The sequence below is a fragment of the Vipera berus genome (genome assembly GCF_964194415.1).
Source record: "Vipera berus genome assembly, chromosome: 1".
Classification (NCBI taxonomy): Eukaryota; Metazoa; Chordata; class Lepidosauria; order Squamata; family Viperidae; genus Vipera; species Vipera berus.
In genome coordinates, this window is record NC_138202.1 from 136,734,445 (window position 1) to 136,751,905 (window position 17,461).

The 17,461-nt window shown below is 41.3% G+C and overlaps 2 protein-coding genes across 2 annotated transcripts in view; both read right to left on the bottom strand.

Moving 5' to 3' along the window:
- The window catches only part of LYPD1 (LY6/PLAUR domain containing 1), a gene marked incomplete at its 3' end in the record, with an annotated part of 38,105 nt that extends 29,995 nt beyond the window's left edge, over window positions 1–8,110 (bottom strand). The window contains exons 1-2 of the mRNA XM_081342107.1: window positions 7,935–8,110; window positions 5,745–5,882 (exon numbers count right to left, since the gene is read on the bottom strand). Of these exons, the coding sequence (XP_081198233.1) occupies window positions 5,745–5,882; window positions 7,935–7,986 (190 nt within the window). The 5' untranslated portion in view covers window positions 7,987–8,110. The remainder of the gene's footprint in view (window positions 1–5,744; window positions 5,883–7,934) is intronic.
- Window positions 8,111–12,880: 4,770 nt separating this feature from the next.
- Window positions 12,881–17,461, bottom strand: part of NCKAP5 (NCK associated protein 5) — a 643,822-nt gene continuing 639,241 nt past the window's right edge. The window contains exon 17 of the mRNA XM_081341973.1: window positions 12,881–13,528. Within this exon, the coding sequence (XP_081198099.1) occupies window positions 13,512–13,528 (17 nt within the window). The 3' untranslated portion in view covers window positions 12,881–13,511. The remainder of the gene's footprint in view (window positions 13,529–17,461) is intronic.

Here is a 17,461-nt window from a genome sequence, read left to right on the forward strand (position 1 = left end):
CTCCATGGCAAATAAATGAGCTGAGGAATGCCTCTGCTCCTATTCCTCTTTCAGGACAGTCACAGCCAGGGTCTGGCTTTCCCCAGCGTTAAGAGGAAAAGGGTCTCCTTTGCAGTGCAGCTTTGCTGTCTGATATAACAGTTTGGAGACATGCTGTGATATTCTTCATTTTTGACATGCTAGAGCAGGGGTGTCAAACTCGCAATGTCACGTGACGTGACTTTTTTCCCATTGCCAGCAATGGGGTGGGCACAGTTTCGGCATGACGCATCCGACCCACGGGCGGGCAGTTTGACACCCCTGTACTAGATGCTTCTGAGTTTGATCATGAAGAACTTCAGTACCATAGCCATCAGGCTAGTCTTTATCAGATGCTTGTGGCAATTTGAGGTTGAGACCTATTTTAATACATGGTTTGTGGTTGTGCATACAAGCACACTCACCATGTTCTCACAATTCTATATGCATACATCCACACTCAAATGATTGCCTATCCCTGCTTCATACCTGTATTAAGGTGTATTAATTGTACACAAATTAACACCTAAATGCCTAAAATGTCAAGTTTTGCTAAATAAATCTTGAATTGGGGGTGGGGAGGGAGAGGAATTAAGATGGAATAAACATATGAAATAAATCAGGAATGGAATTATAGCATGGAAGCTGAGCTATGCAGGGAACTGTGCTAAGTTATGTAGTTTAAGATCGGGAGTCTGAGTTTCCCATTGACTTTGCTTGTCAGAAGGTCGCAAAAGGTGATCACATGACACTGCAACTGTCATAAATGAGTCAGTTGCCAAGTGTCTGAATTTTGATCATGTGACCATGGGGATGCTGCAACGGTCGTATGAAAAATGGTCATATGTCACTTTTTTCAGTGACATGTACCATATTTTCCGGTGTATAAGACGACCCCTGACTTTTAAGAAGATTTTCAAGGTTTTTCGTCTTATACGCTGGAAAATACTTACATGCCCTGCCCTCCCTGTCCGTCGCAGAGGAGGCGAAGGCCCGACTGGCCCTGCCGGCCCTCCCGCGCTGCAGCCAGCCCCCAAGGCGTAGCATTTCCCGGGCGGCAGGCAGCGCCGGAGGGCAGCCGCCACGGCCGGCGCCCCTCCTGCTTCCCCCCCCCAGGCCTTGAAGTTAAACTTCTCCCATTGGGCGCAGGGCGGGGCAGCTCTGCCCGCAGCCTCTTTTTTAGAACTCATGCCGCTTCCCTCTCACCGTCGGCCGAGGCGCGCTCGGCCCGGGCTCCCGGTCCCTCTTCCCGGCCGGCTTCCCGCCCTGCCCCTCATGGAGCTGGACTGGGCATGCAGCCTCTCGGTGTGGCTGCTTTTCCTGGGCAGCCTGGCGGTGCGGCTCCTGCGCTCGGACCTGTTGCTGAGCCGGCGGCTGCTGCTGCGCGTGGGGCTGCTGGCCGTCCTGCAGGCGCTGGGCCAGGCCGTCCTGCCGCTGCCCCTCAGCGCCACGCTCACGGCGGCTGCCTGCTGGCTCGTCTCGGCCAGCACCGCCTGGCAGAAGCGCATCCCCGCGGGGGGGAGAGCGGTGGTGACAGGTGAGTCCGGCGGGCGCGAGGCCCTCCCCTTGGGCCAAGAGCCGATGGGCAGCACCGCCTTCGCGTGGGGAGAGCCGCCCGACGCTCCCACCCAGCCATGTCCCGGAGCCGCGCCGGAGATAGCTCGGTTGTGCGGGGCGGCCCGGCCCGGGCGGGGTCCTGGAGAGCCAAGGGCCCCGGGCCCGCTCCATCCTCCCCGCGTCAGGACCGAGCCTGGTCTCTGCGCTCGCCGGAACCAAGAGGAGGATGCTGGCGGCGGGCGGGCGCTCCCTCCCCGATCCGCCGGGGAGCGTCTCCCAAAGCGCAGCTTCTGGCGGCCGGGAGTCCGTCGGCCTGGTCGCTGGCGAGCTGGCCAGCGGCTAGGGCCGGGGCCTAGGAACCGGTAGCCGGGTGCGGGGAAGGAAAGCCGGGCGCGGGCTTCTGAGGCTGGTTGCGAGGCCGGATGTGGGCGTCTGCCAGGAGAGATAGCGGGTAGCAGGGCGTGCTCTGCTTATGCTCAGATGCCGCTTGGGGGAGGGGGAGGGGCTTCCTGCCGCTCCCGGGGTCTGGCGTTTGCAAGGGGGAGGGGAAGGGGCTTAGAGGCTCTTGGGGGTGGGAAGGGAAAGTCACGATGGAGGGGGGACTGGACTAAGGAGGCTTGAAGTTGCTTTGCAAGAACGGGGACGCTCGACTGATTTATGTTTTTTTTCCGGCGTATAAGACGACCCCCCAACTTTTGAGAAGATTTTCATGGGTTAAAAAGTCGTCTTATACGCCGGAAAATACGGTAACTTTGAATGGTCATTAAATGAACTGTTGTAAGTCAGGGACTACCTATAGCATTTTAGATTTTCTTAAAGCCATATGAAATGACTTTGTTAAAAAAAATCTGTAGAGCTATCATTATTCAATGTAATGATTGCCAAAGAGAATTACATGATTGCTATTAATGTATAAACACTTAGCTTAACATCAAAACTAGTTATTCTTTCTCTTACAGAGGAAACGTATATTTGCTACACGAAGTAACCAGTTACTGATTTGGACTAAATATAGTCTTATAATGTTGCATTTCTTATCTAAATTAAGCTTTAAGAAAATAAATATGCCAAATATCAACTAAAAATCAATTTTAAAAATGATTTTGTTTAGTGTATAAAAAAATAAAATTTGGTTCTCTAACCAAATGAAATTGGGAAAATGAAACTGCAACGTTACAAAGTCTTGTACTCTATAAACAGTAAAAACAGAAAAAAACCAGGTAAAAATTAAGATACAGAGGTTTCCTTATACAATGAAAATCAGTAATGAGATCTTTAGTATTAAGCAAATGTAAAGTTAAGTTGAGTTAAACAAATGCTGTTAAAGTACAGAGAATGTGGTATTTTATTCTGCGCACATTTTAAGTCTAAACAAATTCAACATTATCCCAAGTAAAACACAGATACTCTGTATGTCTATTCTGAAATAAGTTCTCTGAGTTCAATGTATTTACTGCCAGTTAAATTTGTAAATGTGTCCAGCAAACATAATTTTACTCCACAGTAGTTCTGTTGAAATCTAATCACTTTTCTATTACTCATAATTGTGCCAAATTCTGTGCATCAGCATATAAATGTGACCGAGATTTATATCTAGTAAGTGTTAATTAAGAGCCAGTTTGGTATAGTAGTTAAGGCATCAGGCTAGAAATTGGAAAACGTATCAGTTCAGGTTCTACCTTAGGCATAAAGCCAGCAGGTGACCTTGGGCCAGTCACTTTCTTTCAGCCCTAGGAAGGAAGCAATGGCAAATTACTTCTAAAATCTTACCAAGAAAACTGCAAGTGTAGGCAATGTCTCAGAATTAGACACAACTGAACAGAGGACAAAATAGTTAAGGGGTTAGAAACATGCTATATTTGTGTTTGTATCTTAATACCTGATGTTATTGTAGACTTTTTAAAAGTTAACTGATAACTAATGTTTAAATTTCATTAAATGTTATCCCAGGTTAGGATTAGAGCAAGGCCAGGTTATTTAAGTTATTTAAGCTAAACAAGTTTTAGTAAATATTGAAGCAACTCAAGATATAAAGATAAAATATTAACAATAATATTACCAGCCTTATTTTATTATAGAAAGATATAATATATTTTAAACTTGTACAATTACGTATTTGGAGATTTTAGTTTATAATATTTTATGCCCTATATTTAACATTGTTAACACCTAACATTACAAATATAAAGTTATTGAATACTGTTTTGTCTACTTTACATTTTATGTTGGTCAAATAATGGAATAAACATGACTGGGTATTAATGGTTACTGTACTGTGACCTGAATCCTGAAGACTTTATATCAAATTAAGGCCAAACATCGATAGCTGAGCTAGTTCAAATTCTTTCTTAGGGACATTAAAGGGAAGTTAAATCTAGTGAGTTAAATGGATTTTCTTTGTGTAATATGCTAAATATCACAACCTTCCCCTTACTGACTGTAATGGGATTAAAGTGGCTTAACATCAGAATAATTTGTTTCTCCTGCTGATTTACTGAAAACTAAATCACCTTTCATTCTGATTAGAAAATTTGAGCTAGAATTTTAATTTGTCAAAGAATCTCTAATATTAAAAGTAGGAATTTGCCCTGATTTTAACACGAGAATCGCCTTGAACCACAAGATGAGCAGCAAATAAATTTGAATAAATAAAATACTCATTTAAAATAATATTTTATGAAATAAAAGCTGTACGATATAATGGTCAAAAGAAGTTATAATGTTAAGTGAAGCACTACTGTTACAATTAGGTAGGAAATTCAGTTTGGTAAACCCCAAAGGAAAAAAATAATAATTAATAGTGTTCTCTTTCTATGGAAAATATTGCAAATAATTTAACTAGAATTGGAAAGATACACTATTTTCAATTTAAAAGTTTGAAGGGCCAGTTAAAATAGTTCTAACTTTGAAATTAATAGTCATGTAACTTAGGTAGCTTGAAAATTCAGTTGTAAATCTTGTTTTTAAAATGTACAACAATACAGTTTTCCAAAAAGCAACACATTTCAAGATAAAGGAGTTTTGCTGACACACATTTTAGGCCTTGATAACAGTTGAACTTAAAAGACTGTTAATATGGTTCTTGGAAGGCTGTTAGAATTTAAAATTGTAACTTGTGGTAAAGCCTTGTGGTCCAAAACAGCACTATTACAAATAATACAATGGAAAGTAACATTTCGATAGGGGATATATTTTTTTGCAAAGATTTATTTTAATACTTTTAGGCCATTACTAGAGCAATGAGCATAAACAAATTAATTTGCAACTGTATTGTAGGCTGCCATTCTGATATTATTCTCCAAGGTCAATCACATAGAGTATTCTCCATGTATGTAATTATCTTGCTTTAATAAGCCTGAAGTCATTTTGGAAGTTCAAATGAGACTGCATGAATGAAGGAGTTACATTCTGACTTTTATATATTTTTGCTATCTTTGGAAAGAAGAACTACTATAAAACAGCCTGTTTCTTCCAAATTTAATCCAAAAACTGTCCAATATACATATCACATTAAATTGAATCACAGGAGTTTGGAGAATTTTGAGATCTTTTTTTAAAAAAATACAAACTTCCATTGCATTTCATCTGTTGCATAGAAAGTTCAAATATTTTATCCATTATTTCTGTAAAGTTGTTTCTACTCTGCCTTAAATTTGTTACATGAAAAATACCTAAACCTTTTGGGGAAAATTCTAAAGTAAATTTCTCTTTTTTTGTAAAATATAACCACATTTCTTAAGTCTTGCTTTAATTACAATCTCAATATCCATAGCTATTCCCTGTCTAGATCAAACATCAAATCTCATGAACTGCTGGAGTAAATAAAAAGAGCTAGCTACTAATTCAGTACATTTTCTTCTAACAAAGGCTTTGTAATTACTTATATTGTGATGAGATTAAATGAACTTGTTATTCCTTTTCCAGTATTTTCAACTGGTCTAAAATTTGTATTGCTTTACTAAAGTAATTTCAACATTATTAATTACCCAGTTATATATCTTAGAGGAAGTGAAAGAAGTAATATATATGTTTAGATCAAATTACAATATTTATGAAGATATGCTTGAATTCTCCAAATAACTCATTGTCTTTAAATATGAATTAGATGGAAAAGAAATGCAAAGAGAGGACTGTCCATTATAAGCAATAATTAGCACAATTTATGTTACCTGAACTTTTTTCCATTACTTCTTTCTGACACATGTCTTGGACGTTCACAGTACAATTCACAATGAACTCTGGAGACGAGCAGTCATTATTTAGCTGAAATTCCTCACACTGATAACACTGTATTTGCAAAGCAAATCCTAAAATAGAAAGTGTCATGATAGCATATGCTTTAACAAATTTTAATACTACATTGCAATCAACCTGACTTTCAGGTAAAGCTTAAGATCGTGAACGGTTTGTCAGGTTTTCCTCCACCCTTTTAAAAAAAGGTTTTTTTTACTGTAAATGCTCTCCTGACTCTGACATATTAACTGATTCTTGCATTTGGGTCTGGCCCTCTCCCCTTGAGCTAAAGCCTTGGTCTTTTGCAAATCCTGACCATACACAGAAGTCAATTTCTTCAGCAGTTTTTCTGCTTCTGAGTTTTCAAAATCACCTGGCTCTGCATCAGCCTCCAGCAGGGGGCAGAATGAACAATAAGGACATGTAACAAAATTGATTTGTTTTCCTCACCAATTCTCCTCTCGCCTTAAAGAGTTGTGTTTTTTTAAAGCACTATATGCTTTTAAAAAGCAAACGAACGGCGCTGGGGGCAGAGTGGACTTGGGAGCACTATTCCCAATTTATGCGCTCCAGCTCCACAGCTTTCCCGTGCGAAAGGGTTTACTTAACTACTAATTAATCGCAAATGACTTAATTACTATTTTGCCATGCACAATTACAGCTGCAAAGCATCCTCACTTCACCTCTTTTATCATGTTAAACGAGGTCCTTCTGGAAGCTAAGGCGAGGGCAAGGAGACAGATCGGAGTATTTACTATCTTTTGGAGCTCTGCCTGAGCAAATGAATCGAGTACCTGCGCTCGCCGGAGGCATCGGCGTCGCTGAACAGAAAGGTGGGAAACAAACGGAAGAGGGTCGCCCTCTATTAATCCCGTTTTCAAGAGGCGCTCAGGGCTGCATTAGTGTAGCTCCTGAAGAGAAAAGGAAGATCGCCCCGGGCTAAAGGGCGACTGGCTTATAAATCAAGTTGTCCGATTCGCCCGTAGCGGTCCGTTCTTAGGTGAACAGAAGAGCCTAAAAGGGAGAGAGGATCAGCACTCAACCTTGACTCGGCTACCTATTGGAGGAGGAGAGCTGCTTCGGATCCTCATTTCCCCACATGGGTTTGCCCCACTCGATGAGGGGCGGCCAGAAAGAGAAGGCGGAAGCCACCTCCAAGACATTAAGATAAAATATCCCAAGCACTATGAATTACACGCGCGCCCCTCGGCTACTTGGGGAAAGGAATTGGGAGGAGGCCAGATGGACACTCTCTCAGCCACTGCAGGTGAGGAGAACTCACCAGCCCGCTCGCCTCTTCTTCCCCACGAGTGGAAGGAAGCCAGGAGGGAGGCGCGTTGCAAGCTGGCCGAAGTTGAGCCGCCCGTCTGGTAAGGCGGCTCTAGAGACAAGCCAAAGCTGGGGGGGGGCTGTTTTCCGGAAAGAAGGGAGAGGACAGCCACCATCTGGACCTCGAGGGCTGCCCCTCACGCCTTCCTAGCCGGGGCGGGATGCGGGCTGTAATTAAGCACCGTCTCCCTCTTGAGAGGGAAAACATACACACACCCAAAAGAGCCTTGGTGGAGCAGTGGGCTAATGCCTCCTTAAGTAACACCAGCTGCCTGCAATTAGTGCAGGTTCGAGTCCCACCAGGCTCAAGGTTGACTCAGCCTTCCATCCTTCCGAGGTAGGTAAAATGAGGACCCAGATTGTTGGGGGCAATTAAGCTGACTTTGTAATAATGCCGCTTGGGGGGTGTATGAAAGCCCTAATAAGCAGGCATATACATAGAATGAAGGCTACTGCTAAGCTTGTAAGCCGCCCTGAGTCTTCGGAGAAGGGCGGGATATAAATGGAATTAAAATAAAAAATAAAATAATAAATAAAAATAAAAGCCTCCTTGGCCATCGCGCTTGTTGCAACAAACTGTTAGGATGCGACGCGCGCCTTCATCCGGCTGCTGCCAACGGTTCAAACCAGAAGGCGAGTCAGGCTGGAGCCAAGCGGCTGAGGAAGAACCGCCGTCGTCCTGGGGCAGCTCGGAGGCGAACGCGCGAACTTTGCCATGTCCCGGGAACCCTCCCCCGGGGAGGGAGAAGCCAGAGGTAGCCAAGGTGGCGAGAGGGACCGTCCCCTCGCGCGCTTACCTGGCGCCAGCAACAATCCCCAGAAAGTTGTCGTCACGGCGAGGAGCCACATCCTCCTGAAGCCGTCGGAGGTGGAGGTGGTGGCGGCGGCAGCGGGCGGGCTCCGGGCGAGGAAAACACGCGGTCTCAGCAACAGCCCGAGCCGGGCGAAGGTCGGGGAGCGGCGCACCTCGGCTCGGACGGAGTGGCGTTGCTGCAGCCGCTGCGGAGAGGAGCTCCGAGGGCAACAAGCGACGCCCGAGCCCGCATCTCCAACCTAGCCGGGCTCCTTCCTTTCCCGCTTGAGCTCCCTCCAGCGTCGCCGGAGACTGAAGAGACTGAAAGTACCACGGAAGACGCCGCGCCAAGAAAAGGAGAGCGAGGGAGCGCGCGAGAGGCGGGCCCCCCCTCGCGTAGCCCCCTCCCTTTTCGTCGGGCCACGTGACCCCCCCCCCGTCCTTTTCTCCCAGCCCTTAATTTTCTGGGGCGGGGGGAGAGGAAAGAAACTTTAGGGAAAAGAGGCGGGAGTCGTCACGCTCCGGCACAGACGGCGTTGCGCTTCGAGGCGTCTTTTCGGAGCAGCCGCGGGGAGGAATCAGACCGACCTGCCCGTGGATTTTCCCGCCACTGAATTCCCACCTTCCCACCGCGAAGGCCTTGGTACTCTGCAGGTTATGCATGTGAGGAAAAGCAGAGACTAGCAGGCAGCCGCGCAGGAAGAGCACCAATAAAAAGTCTCTCGGCTTCTGGCGAGATGCGTCCTGCCTTATTGACAGCATAGGTGCTTTTTTTTTCCAGTTTAGACACCCTGCCCGGGATTACTCGGAGGTTTCCCATCCAAACACGAGATTTTTTTTTTAATTTTAATTCCATTTATATCCCGCCCTTCTCCGAAGACTCAGGGCGGCTTACAAGCTTAGCAGTAGCCTTCATTCTATGTATATGCCTGTTTATTAGGGCTTTCACACACACCCCAGCGGCATTATTACAAAGTCAGCAAAATCACCCAGTTGATATTTGTTCAGCTTCTTTATTTTAGGGCAGCGACGCTCATTTTAAACGCCCGGTTATCCTTTACCGTCTTTCAAGCCCTCGCGCACTGGAGACTCACAGCGCGGCTCGCTTTCTGTCACGCACATTCACCCCTTTCTCCAACCGACCTTTTCCTTTCCCGAGGGCGCATGCGCCTTCTAAGCGCCTTTGGCTTGAAAAATTGCAACAGGCGAGGTAGCTCCGGAGACGGGTTAATTAACATTGCGCTCCGTCGGCTGCCTCCACGCGCTTTTTGCCATTAAGGAGGGCGACGGACCAGCTTTTCTCGGCCGTTCCTTCCCCCCACCACCACCCACCCCCCGCCTTAAAGGGCGATGCGGATGCGGGCTGGCGCCTGAATGAATTACTTGAGCTCGGCAGCGATAGCGCGCAGGGCGCAACCGGCGCAACGCGCCTCATTGGGTCTCTCATACAGTTAAAGCGAGCCGCTCGCTCCTCCGGCTCTCCGGAAAATCTCGGCTCCGCCCGGGCGTTTGTGCCCCGCTTACTTTCTAATTCGTGTCGGAGCGGAAAGCCCTGGGAGAAAGTGGCGGCCCTCCTCTTTAAAAAGCGCTCAGTCACACAGCTAAGGGCAAGGCGGGGGGGGGGGGAGAAGAAGCCTCGCTTCTGAGCGCCGAGCTGCCAAATGCGCGCCTCTCTCCGGCAGAGGACGGGGCGCGCGCTGAAGGCGTTCCAGGTTACAGAGAGCGAAAAAGGGCGCCCGGTTGCGCCTTCGTGGCGACGCAACTAAAGGGGACGGGCGCAAACTTCTTTGTGTCAGATCGAGGGAGAAGAATTGGGAGGGGGGGCCGGTTTGATGTATAGGAGAGGTGTAGCAAGGTCTCCCCCCCTTTTTTTACTCAAGTTTAATAGCAGTCCAATGTTACTGTGTAGGTTACACTCTGAGCACCCTCCGAGCAATAAGATTTCAAAGGGACAGTTTTCGCGATCGTCTAGGCGGGAGAAATGGGGCACTTTTAAACACATTTCAAGACTAGCTCGACGGGAAAAATGAAGCGAAAGGGCGTGCGAGACCCGAGCAAGGTACTCAAATGCGCGAATAAAGAGCTCGTTGGAAGTGTCCGGGCGTCCATTCGCGCCTTTCTTTTCAGCCGGGCAGGTTCCTTAGGGTGTAAATGGGAAGGCAAGAGGAGGGGGGAAAAATGCGCCCCTCGCCAAGTCGCGCTGTCTTTAACTTTCCCGGCCATTTAGTCGCCTTTTGGGAACTGGAAAATGCTCGTGGCCGCTTAGTCTCTTCCGGGTTGAGGAAATGAGCGAGCGAGGCAATGATTTAGCAGCCAAACAGCCCTTTACCCGGGCTTCCCTAAACTAACGCACTCATAGCTGGAGGCTATTTATTATACCTCGCCTCCTTTACTAAATTTCACTGGCCGCAAAGGACATCGGTTTGTAGAAGAGGCGGTTTTCATCCGGTGGCCATAACTCGGGAGTCTCCGGTCTGGCCTTGCAGTGGAAAAGGCGAGCACGGAAGAACGAATCCTCATAATTTTTTCCTCCGTTGTCTGAAAACGAAGTCAGTTAAAAATTGCCTGGTATTTGTCAGGTCATCATGACAAGCTATCGAGATATTCATCGCCAGAGTTGGGGGTTTATACTTCTCACGTAGCCTTGTCAAATGAGTTAGCCTATAGGTTGAGCCCAGCCATTGTTACGTATGTATTTCCATAGCTTTATGCAACTTGTGAACCATTCATCTGAGATGAAAGTAATGATCAATAAGATGATGTGGAATTACAATGTGTTTTCGTGGGTCTGAGGTCACTTGTTGCATCAGTGACCTTTAATTCAGCTCTTGGTCTATCCAGTGGCTACAGACGTTTGGTTGCCAGTGTTGGCCTGAGTTGGCTAATTAAGTGTCTGTTTTGGGGAAGGAGGGCATATTTTGAACACAGCCAAATAAGCATCGGTGTGTATTTCACCTTGTGCTTCCTAGGACACAGACATCTAGGGTATACATCCACCAGGAATATGCCAATGATTGCTCAAAGCTGAATTGATTACATAAATCAGGAAAGGAAGGGAAGTGGAATAAAGCTTACACATCATAACTTAATGTTAAGAAAGAAAAGTGGTTATTTTTTGAAACAAGGAATTATCAAAACTGCGTAAAACATAGGCTAGCATAGGAAACTGTTTTGGTGCTGATGCAAACTGCAAAATGGGGGAAGGTTTTATCATGCGGTATGCTAGTCTCATAATCTTAACATGACTCCCATTTTTTTTTCATTTGGACCCCATCTTTTGCATTGAAAGCTTCAAGGCGAGGTTTTATTGTGAAGTCACACTAGATGCTTTCAGAGTAAATTTAGTATTATCACGAAAGGTAATCTGCAGGAGTGCTATCTTTTTCTCTTTAGTCAATGTTTTTGGCAAAACAACAAGGAAATGGTAGAATAATTTGTAAAATTTGTAAATGGAAGGTAACACAAACAAATGGTGCAGTCCCATAACACAGGACCTGCATGGAAGCAGAATTTTATAATTGTTCTAAGTCATTTTTCTCCAACCCCCTTGTGTTTTCCTGGGAATATGCAGTGGGAAGGAATGAGAAAGAGAACAGATGTACCAGGGTTGGGAGTTGTTCACTAAAAGCACCCATGAAATGTGGTATCAGGGTAAAAAAACAGATTTCTCTAGGGAGTTCCCAGAGAAGGCTTTTACTGTGCCTCAGTTCTTGATTTTATGGGCACCTAGACACTTTTTTGTTAAAACCTTGTTTTTTCTCACTGGTTCTTCTCTCTTTTTATATAACAAAATCCTTAAGAAAATATGGAATTTCTGCACAGATGATCATAAGTGCTTGACTTGGCTTGACCCTACAGTTCATTTTGCACAAGAGTGTATGTTTTTAAAATATGCATTACAACTAGTATTCCAAAGCTGATGGGCTTTGCCTACCTCGTCTTTGAGAGATTTTTGTTTTCAACACTGACCATTTTTCCCCAAAAAAAGATGCAGATGCTAAAGAGCTTTGAATTTAGCATCAAATGTTCCCATTTAGCAAATTCACCAAACTATCTGCATATTCCTTTGTCCTCGAGCATATGAATCTGTGTGGTTGGAGAATGGAAATGGCTGGAGAATTATCACCATTACTTTTCATCTGGCTGTTTTTTCGCTTTCCTACCGGTATATGTTATGCAAACAAAAAAATATTTTTAGTTCATTTCTAGGCTGTTTTTTAATTAGCCCATTCCTTTTGATTAATCTTTGTTGAAATAACTATTTATCATATATATTAGAATATCTAGATGTGATATGACTTTTATTCAGAAATAAATTCCAAAATAAATTTTATAAAAGTCTGAGAGAATGAAATCCCACCCTGACAGTACATTGTATTTAAAACAACATAAAAAGTAACATTGCACAAAAGTATTAATAACACTGATAGTACATCATACTCTGAGGAAAAATGAATAGGAATTTGCTATAAACATAGTAAAATGACTAGGTATCACAAATGTAGCTAGATTACAGATTGCTGTACAAAAGTTGTTATAAATACTTCACATCTAGAAAAAATAACACTCCACCTTTGAAATAGACATTTTCCCTCACATATAAACAGTCTTTGTAGGAAAAAACCCACAAATTTCTTTGCTAGCACCATTTTTTCCTTGTTACAAAAATTTAACATGTAAATTACAAATCTAAATGGCCTTTTCTCCATGATTCTGAAATAACATTAAGATAAAATCTGAAGACATGTTAAATCAGCACAAGATATAACACAGAAGACTACATATGGAGTATCTTTTGGAAATGTTTGAACTGTTTTAAATGTTTTAAACCTTGGTTTAAAAACAGCATTTTTATGTTGTATAATGTAATCCAAGTCGTTTTAATGTAATTTGGCAAGTTCAATTTTGGCAAACAAAGCAATTTAGCTGCATAAGATTTTAAGACTAGAATGTTTATAAAACTTTACTTTATAAATGTGATCACTAATTTTGTTAATATTAAGACCAGTATTTAAAGTTAGTAATGTGCCATTTCAGAAACATGGCACAAATTAGTATTTATTGCTATCACGTTTTTCTACAAATATAATTTTCTTTGTCAAAGAACATTTTTACAACTTCTGTACAATAATTCATGAAAGTGCAAATTAAGACTTTAAAAGTTATAACTGTTTTTATAGGTATTGTGTTTTCTTTCTTTTCACAAGGATGCAGTCTCCTCTCTTTATTGTATGATCGTATCAGGATATGCTATGGTGAGTCTTAGCAACTCAATATATTTACTGATCTTGTTTAGTTCTTCTGTTAAGTGCTTCATCACTGTAGAGTATCTTTAAGCCATGTATGATCTTGCATTGGATGAGAAGCTGCCATACAAAGAATCTCTCAAAGGTTCTATGTGTTCTCTATCTCAAGAACTATTTAGAGACATTTCTTCATTCTTCCCATTTTCTTCTTGCCCTTCAAACTTGTTTGCACTGTTCTTTCCCCCCCAACAAAATGCATCTGTTGCTATTAAATTTAATGAGTGTTCAAGTCAAACTTTAGATATCATTTTTTTTGAGATTCTTCTTTCATTTCCTCAGGTTGCTTCAATTTCTGTAACAATTTAAGGGTAGGAGAATAAAAATTAGAAACACAATCTTTTAAAAAAAATAGTTAACCATACTATAAATGGTCAATTACTTTCATAGTAAGAAAAGAAATAGATTGTCAAATACTTTTGGGCTTAATCCTCTATTATAATTAAATGCAATAGTAAAGTCAATTTTGGGATAAATCATAGCTTTAATGATTCAGCTCAGACAACCAGGACTCAATTTGCAAAACACCATTTACATTTTAAGTAGCTGATTCTGGAATCTGTATGTGTAAAGTATGTTTGAAATTTTCAGAGTAATTTACATTTCCATTCTTTAGCAATTATTTTTTAAGGACATCTTTGCCAAGGAACCTAAATATTTATCTTTCAAGAACTCTTATTACACATGAATTTCCAGATGAAATCTTGGATAAAACTGATAGGTTAAACCTTTCTAAGATCATTGGAACATTTTGTGTATAAGACAAAAATATCAATTCAAGGTTCTCAAGCTTAGCTAGTTTCTCTCGGTGGCACCCTTTCAAATGAGTAGAATCAGGTTTTAATTAACTATCCTTGCAAAATATTGAAATGTTGCTATTGTTTCTTTTACATTACTGGTTTGAAAAACTCACATTCTAAACCAGTCCATATATATTCACAAAGGTACCACACTGAGGCCAATGAACTTATGACAAGAGAATTAGGTACTGTATTTTATATAAATTAATACCTTCTGTATTGGACTGAATCAGAAATACTGGTCTATCAAATGTTTATACAGATTGAAACATATATCAGCTATTTCAGTGGCATGAAAGTGACTTCTATTATCCAATTAACATAAAGAAATGTATTGTCTCTTTTAATAGGCTTTTGTATTGGGAACATTTAAACCTCTGACTTACAAACAACTCCAAATTATGAACAGGCTACCTGCAGATAATCATAATAATCATAATAATCATAATAATCATAATAATCATAATAATCATAATAATCATAATAATCATAATAATAAGTAGTAGTAGTAGTAGTTGGAAGGGACCTTGGAGGTCATCTAGTCCAACCCCCTGCTCAGGCAGGAAACCCTATACCATTTCAGACAAGTGGCTGGCCAGTCTCTTCTTAAAAACTTCCAGTGTTGGAGCATTCACCACCTCTGGAGGCAGGTTGTTCCACTGGTTAGTTGTTCTAACTGTCAGGAAGTTTCTCCTTCTAGGTTGCTTCTCTCCTTGACTAGTTTCCATCCGTTGCTTCTTGTCCTGCTTTCAGGTGCTATGGAGAATAGCTTGACTCCCTGACTGACTGGCAATGAGATCCAGTCAAAATGGTGAACAGTGGTTTTCCCCAGCAAACTGGAAAATCACTAAAGCTACACAATGTCTCCATGAGCATCGTGAAGATGTGTGTGCATTTTTAGTATACTGTGCGACCTGTTTCAGTGGTTTCCAAAAGCACTGTGCAGGTTCAGTGGTTCTTTGGCTTGAGGAAGAACAGTATCCTCCATTTTGAGTCAAATTTTTCTCTGTCTACATAGCAAGACAAACATTTGACAAAGTAACAGTTTACATACAAATTCACCTTGAGGACAGAGAAAATTATTTCTCCCTCTCACACTCCACATAGAAATATACATAACAGATGCTAATAAAACATGGTAGAAAAATAACATCACCTTTTTCATATAAAACAAATGGATCTTTTTAAACTAAAATTATTCTCTTATAAAAGTAAGAAGAACGGAAATTACACTATACCCTCAGACCAGAGTCAATCAGATATTGGCTACATCTGCTCTGAGAAGAGTTGCAAAAGGTACATAAAATTAAGCACTAGGCAATGAATCTGCACATTATATTAAAAACACAACAGGACTGTACAATGCCAATTTTACCTGTTTGCTAGGAGACTTTTTATCAGTTATTTTAGAAAAAGGTTTAGTAATAATGTACAACCCCGATTTTCTCATATAGTTTGCTCTTTTTAATCTTGTGTGATCATATATGATAACTCTTAACATATTAGGGAATTTAGAGATAAACACACTTTTGCTATATCCATTGTTAAATGGGGTGTGCTATCCATATAATAAAGGCAACTATATTCATTTGTCATTTTCAGTATTAGTGCCAGGAAGAAATGAATAGATCAATAAGCTACTGGCAGTCCAAGAACAAGCCTGTTACTTTCTTTTTGTAAGCAAATGAAATGGCTGATTTAGGATCACCTGGGAATATAGATAATATACAAAGTATATCAAAGAAAAAAAATATTGCAGTAGAGCAGCAAGTTGAAGATCAGGTATTCAGTAATAAAACATTTAGTCTTTTGCTATTTAGTCTTTTAGTCTATAAACAAAGTCATAATGTATTTCTTATGCCTTATATTGATGCCATTTTTAGCTAATATTAAATGAAGTATAGTCAATGTAAACTCTGTAAGGCAATTCTCATAATTGAACCCCAATTCTTGACCCATCTAGTACCAACCATGTATCTTAAACTACCTATATTTACTAATTATTATTATTTTTTAAATCCAAATTATACTTTCTTAAAACTGAACTAGTATATTGGAGCAGTGTTTGTTTTTGCATTGCACAATTATTCCAGTTCTGTGTTTCAGCTATCAGGCTAGGTTCCAGCGTGAGAGTGAGGTCAGCCATCAGAAACTCAAGTTCATTTATTGGCTGAAACTACCCTATTAAAAAGTTTATTCAGTGTGGCTCTAATCTCTATTAAAGATTTATTTGCATACAGTATATGAGAGCAAGAGATTTTATTAAAATACTGCTTTTAGTAGAGTTGTGTGCAATGGAACACCCCTATTCATGCAAAGGAAAGCATTTCTCCTTAAGGAGCAATGCAAAGAACAGTACATTGAAGCATGTCCAACCTATTTAAATTCAAGTATCCTAAATTGATTATATTATACTCTAGCTCAATTTTAAAAAATTACACATATACACGAACAGTAAAGATTATTACGACAATAACATATGTTTCCATCTGGGAAAGGTCCTAATGTACTGCAGTTCTAACTGATCCAGGAACTGCAATTATTGATCTTTACTGATAACCTTGAAACATTTTTTTAACAGAAGATGCTTTAAATGGAAAATGCTTCTATGTAGTTGGATCATTATCATCCCACAGTATATACCATTTTATTTTACAGATTTTTTGATTTAGGAAAAACTTTTGCAGATTGGCCTGGAGACAGAATCTATAGGACAAATAAACTGTGAAATACTCTGCCCTCTGAATTCACATCATTTTTTAAAAAGAATAATTAAAAGTTTAATTTATAAATTGAATCATACAGTTAGCTGAACTATTGGCAGTTCAATCTTGCAAATTGATTTCATCAATCATTTTGAAACTGAATAGATCAGAACGACATGTAAATGATCTCCCCTATGGGTCTATCTTGCACTACTTCACACTGTGTCTCTCAAAATCTTAGCATGACTTCAGTCCATATTATGCTGCATGGAAGCTGTAAAGCTTTTGTTGCATTAGGACCAAGGATGGTTTTGATGCTGTTCCAAAGTCCTAACATTTGTACAGCTAAATTTATGATTTGGATCTTGCTTCTTCCTATGGCCTTTTCTGCAGAATAGTGAGCTGTTGAAGAAACAATATTTTTTCACTCATTCCCAATTGTATACATAGCTTTATTTTAAACATACCTTGCCCTAGCCTAGAAAGGAACCTAATAAAGAGTTTACACTAATTAATCATTCATAATATGAATGTTTAGGAGTGTCCAGGACCACTTGCTTCAAAAGTAATTTCCCTAAGTCCAATATTGTCAAGTGAGAAAAATGTGTCCTTATAATTTATTTATGTTTTATATGTTTTGTTTGTCTGTTGCCTTTTACAGTATGTAGGAACTCAAAATGGCATATGCAGCAATTCCCCCTCTTCACTCCCAATAATAAAGAC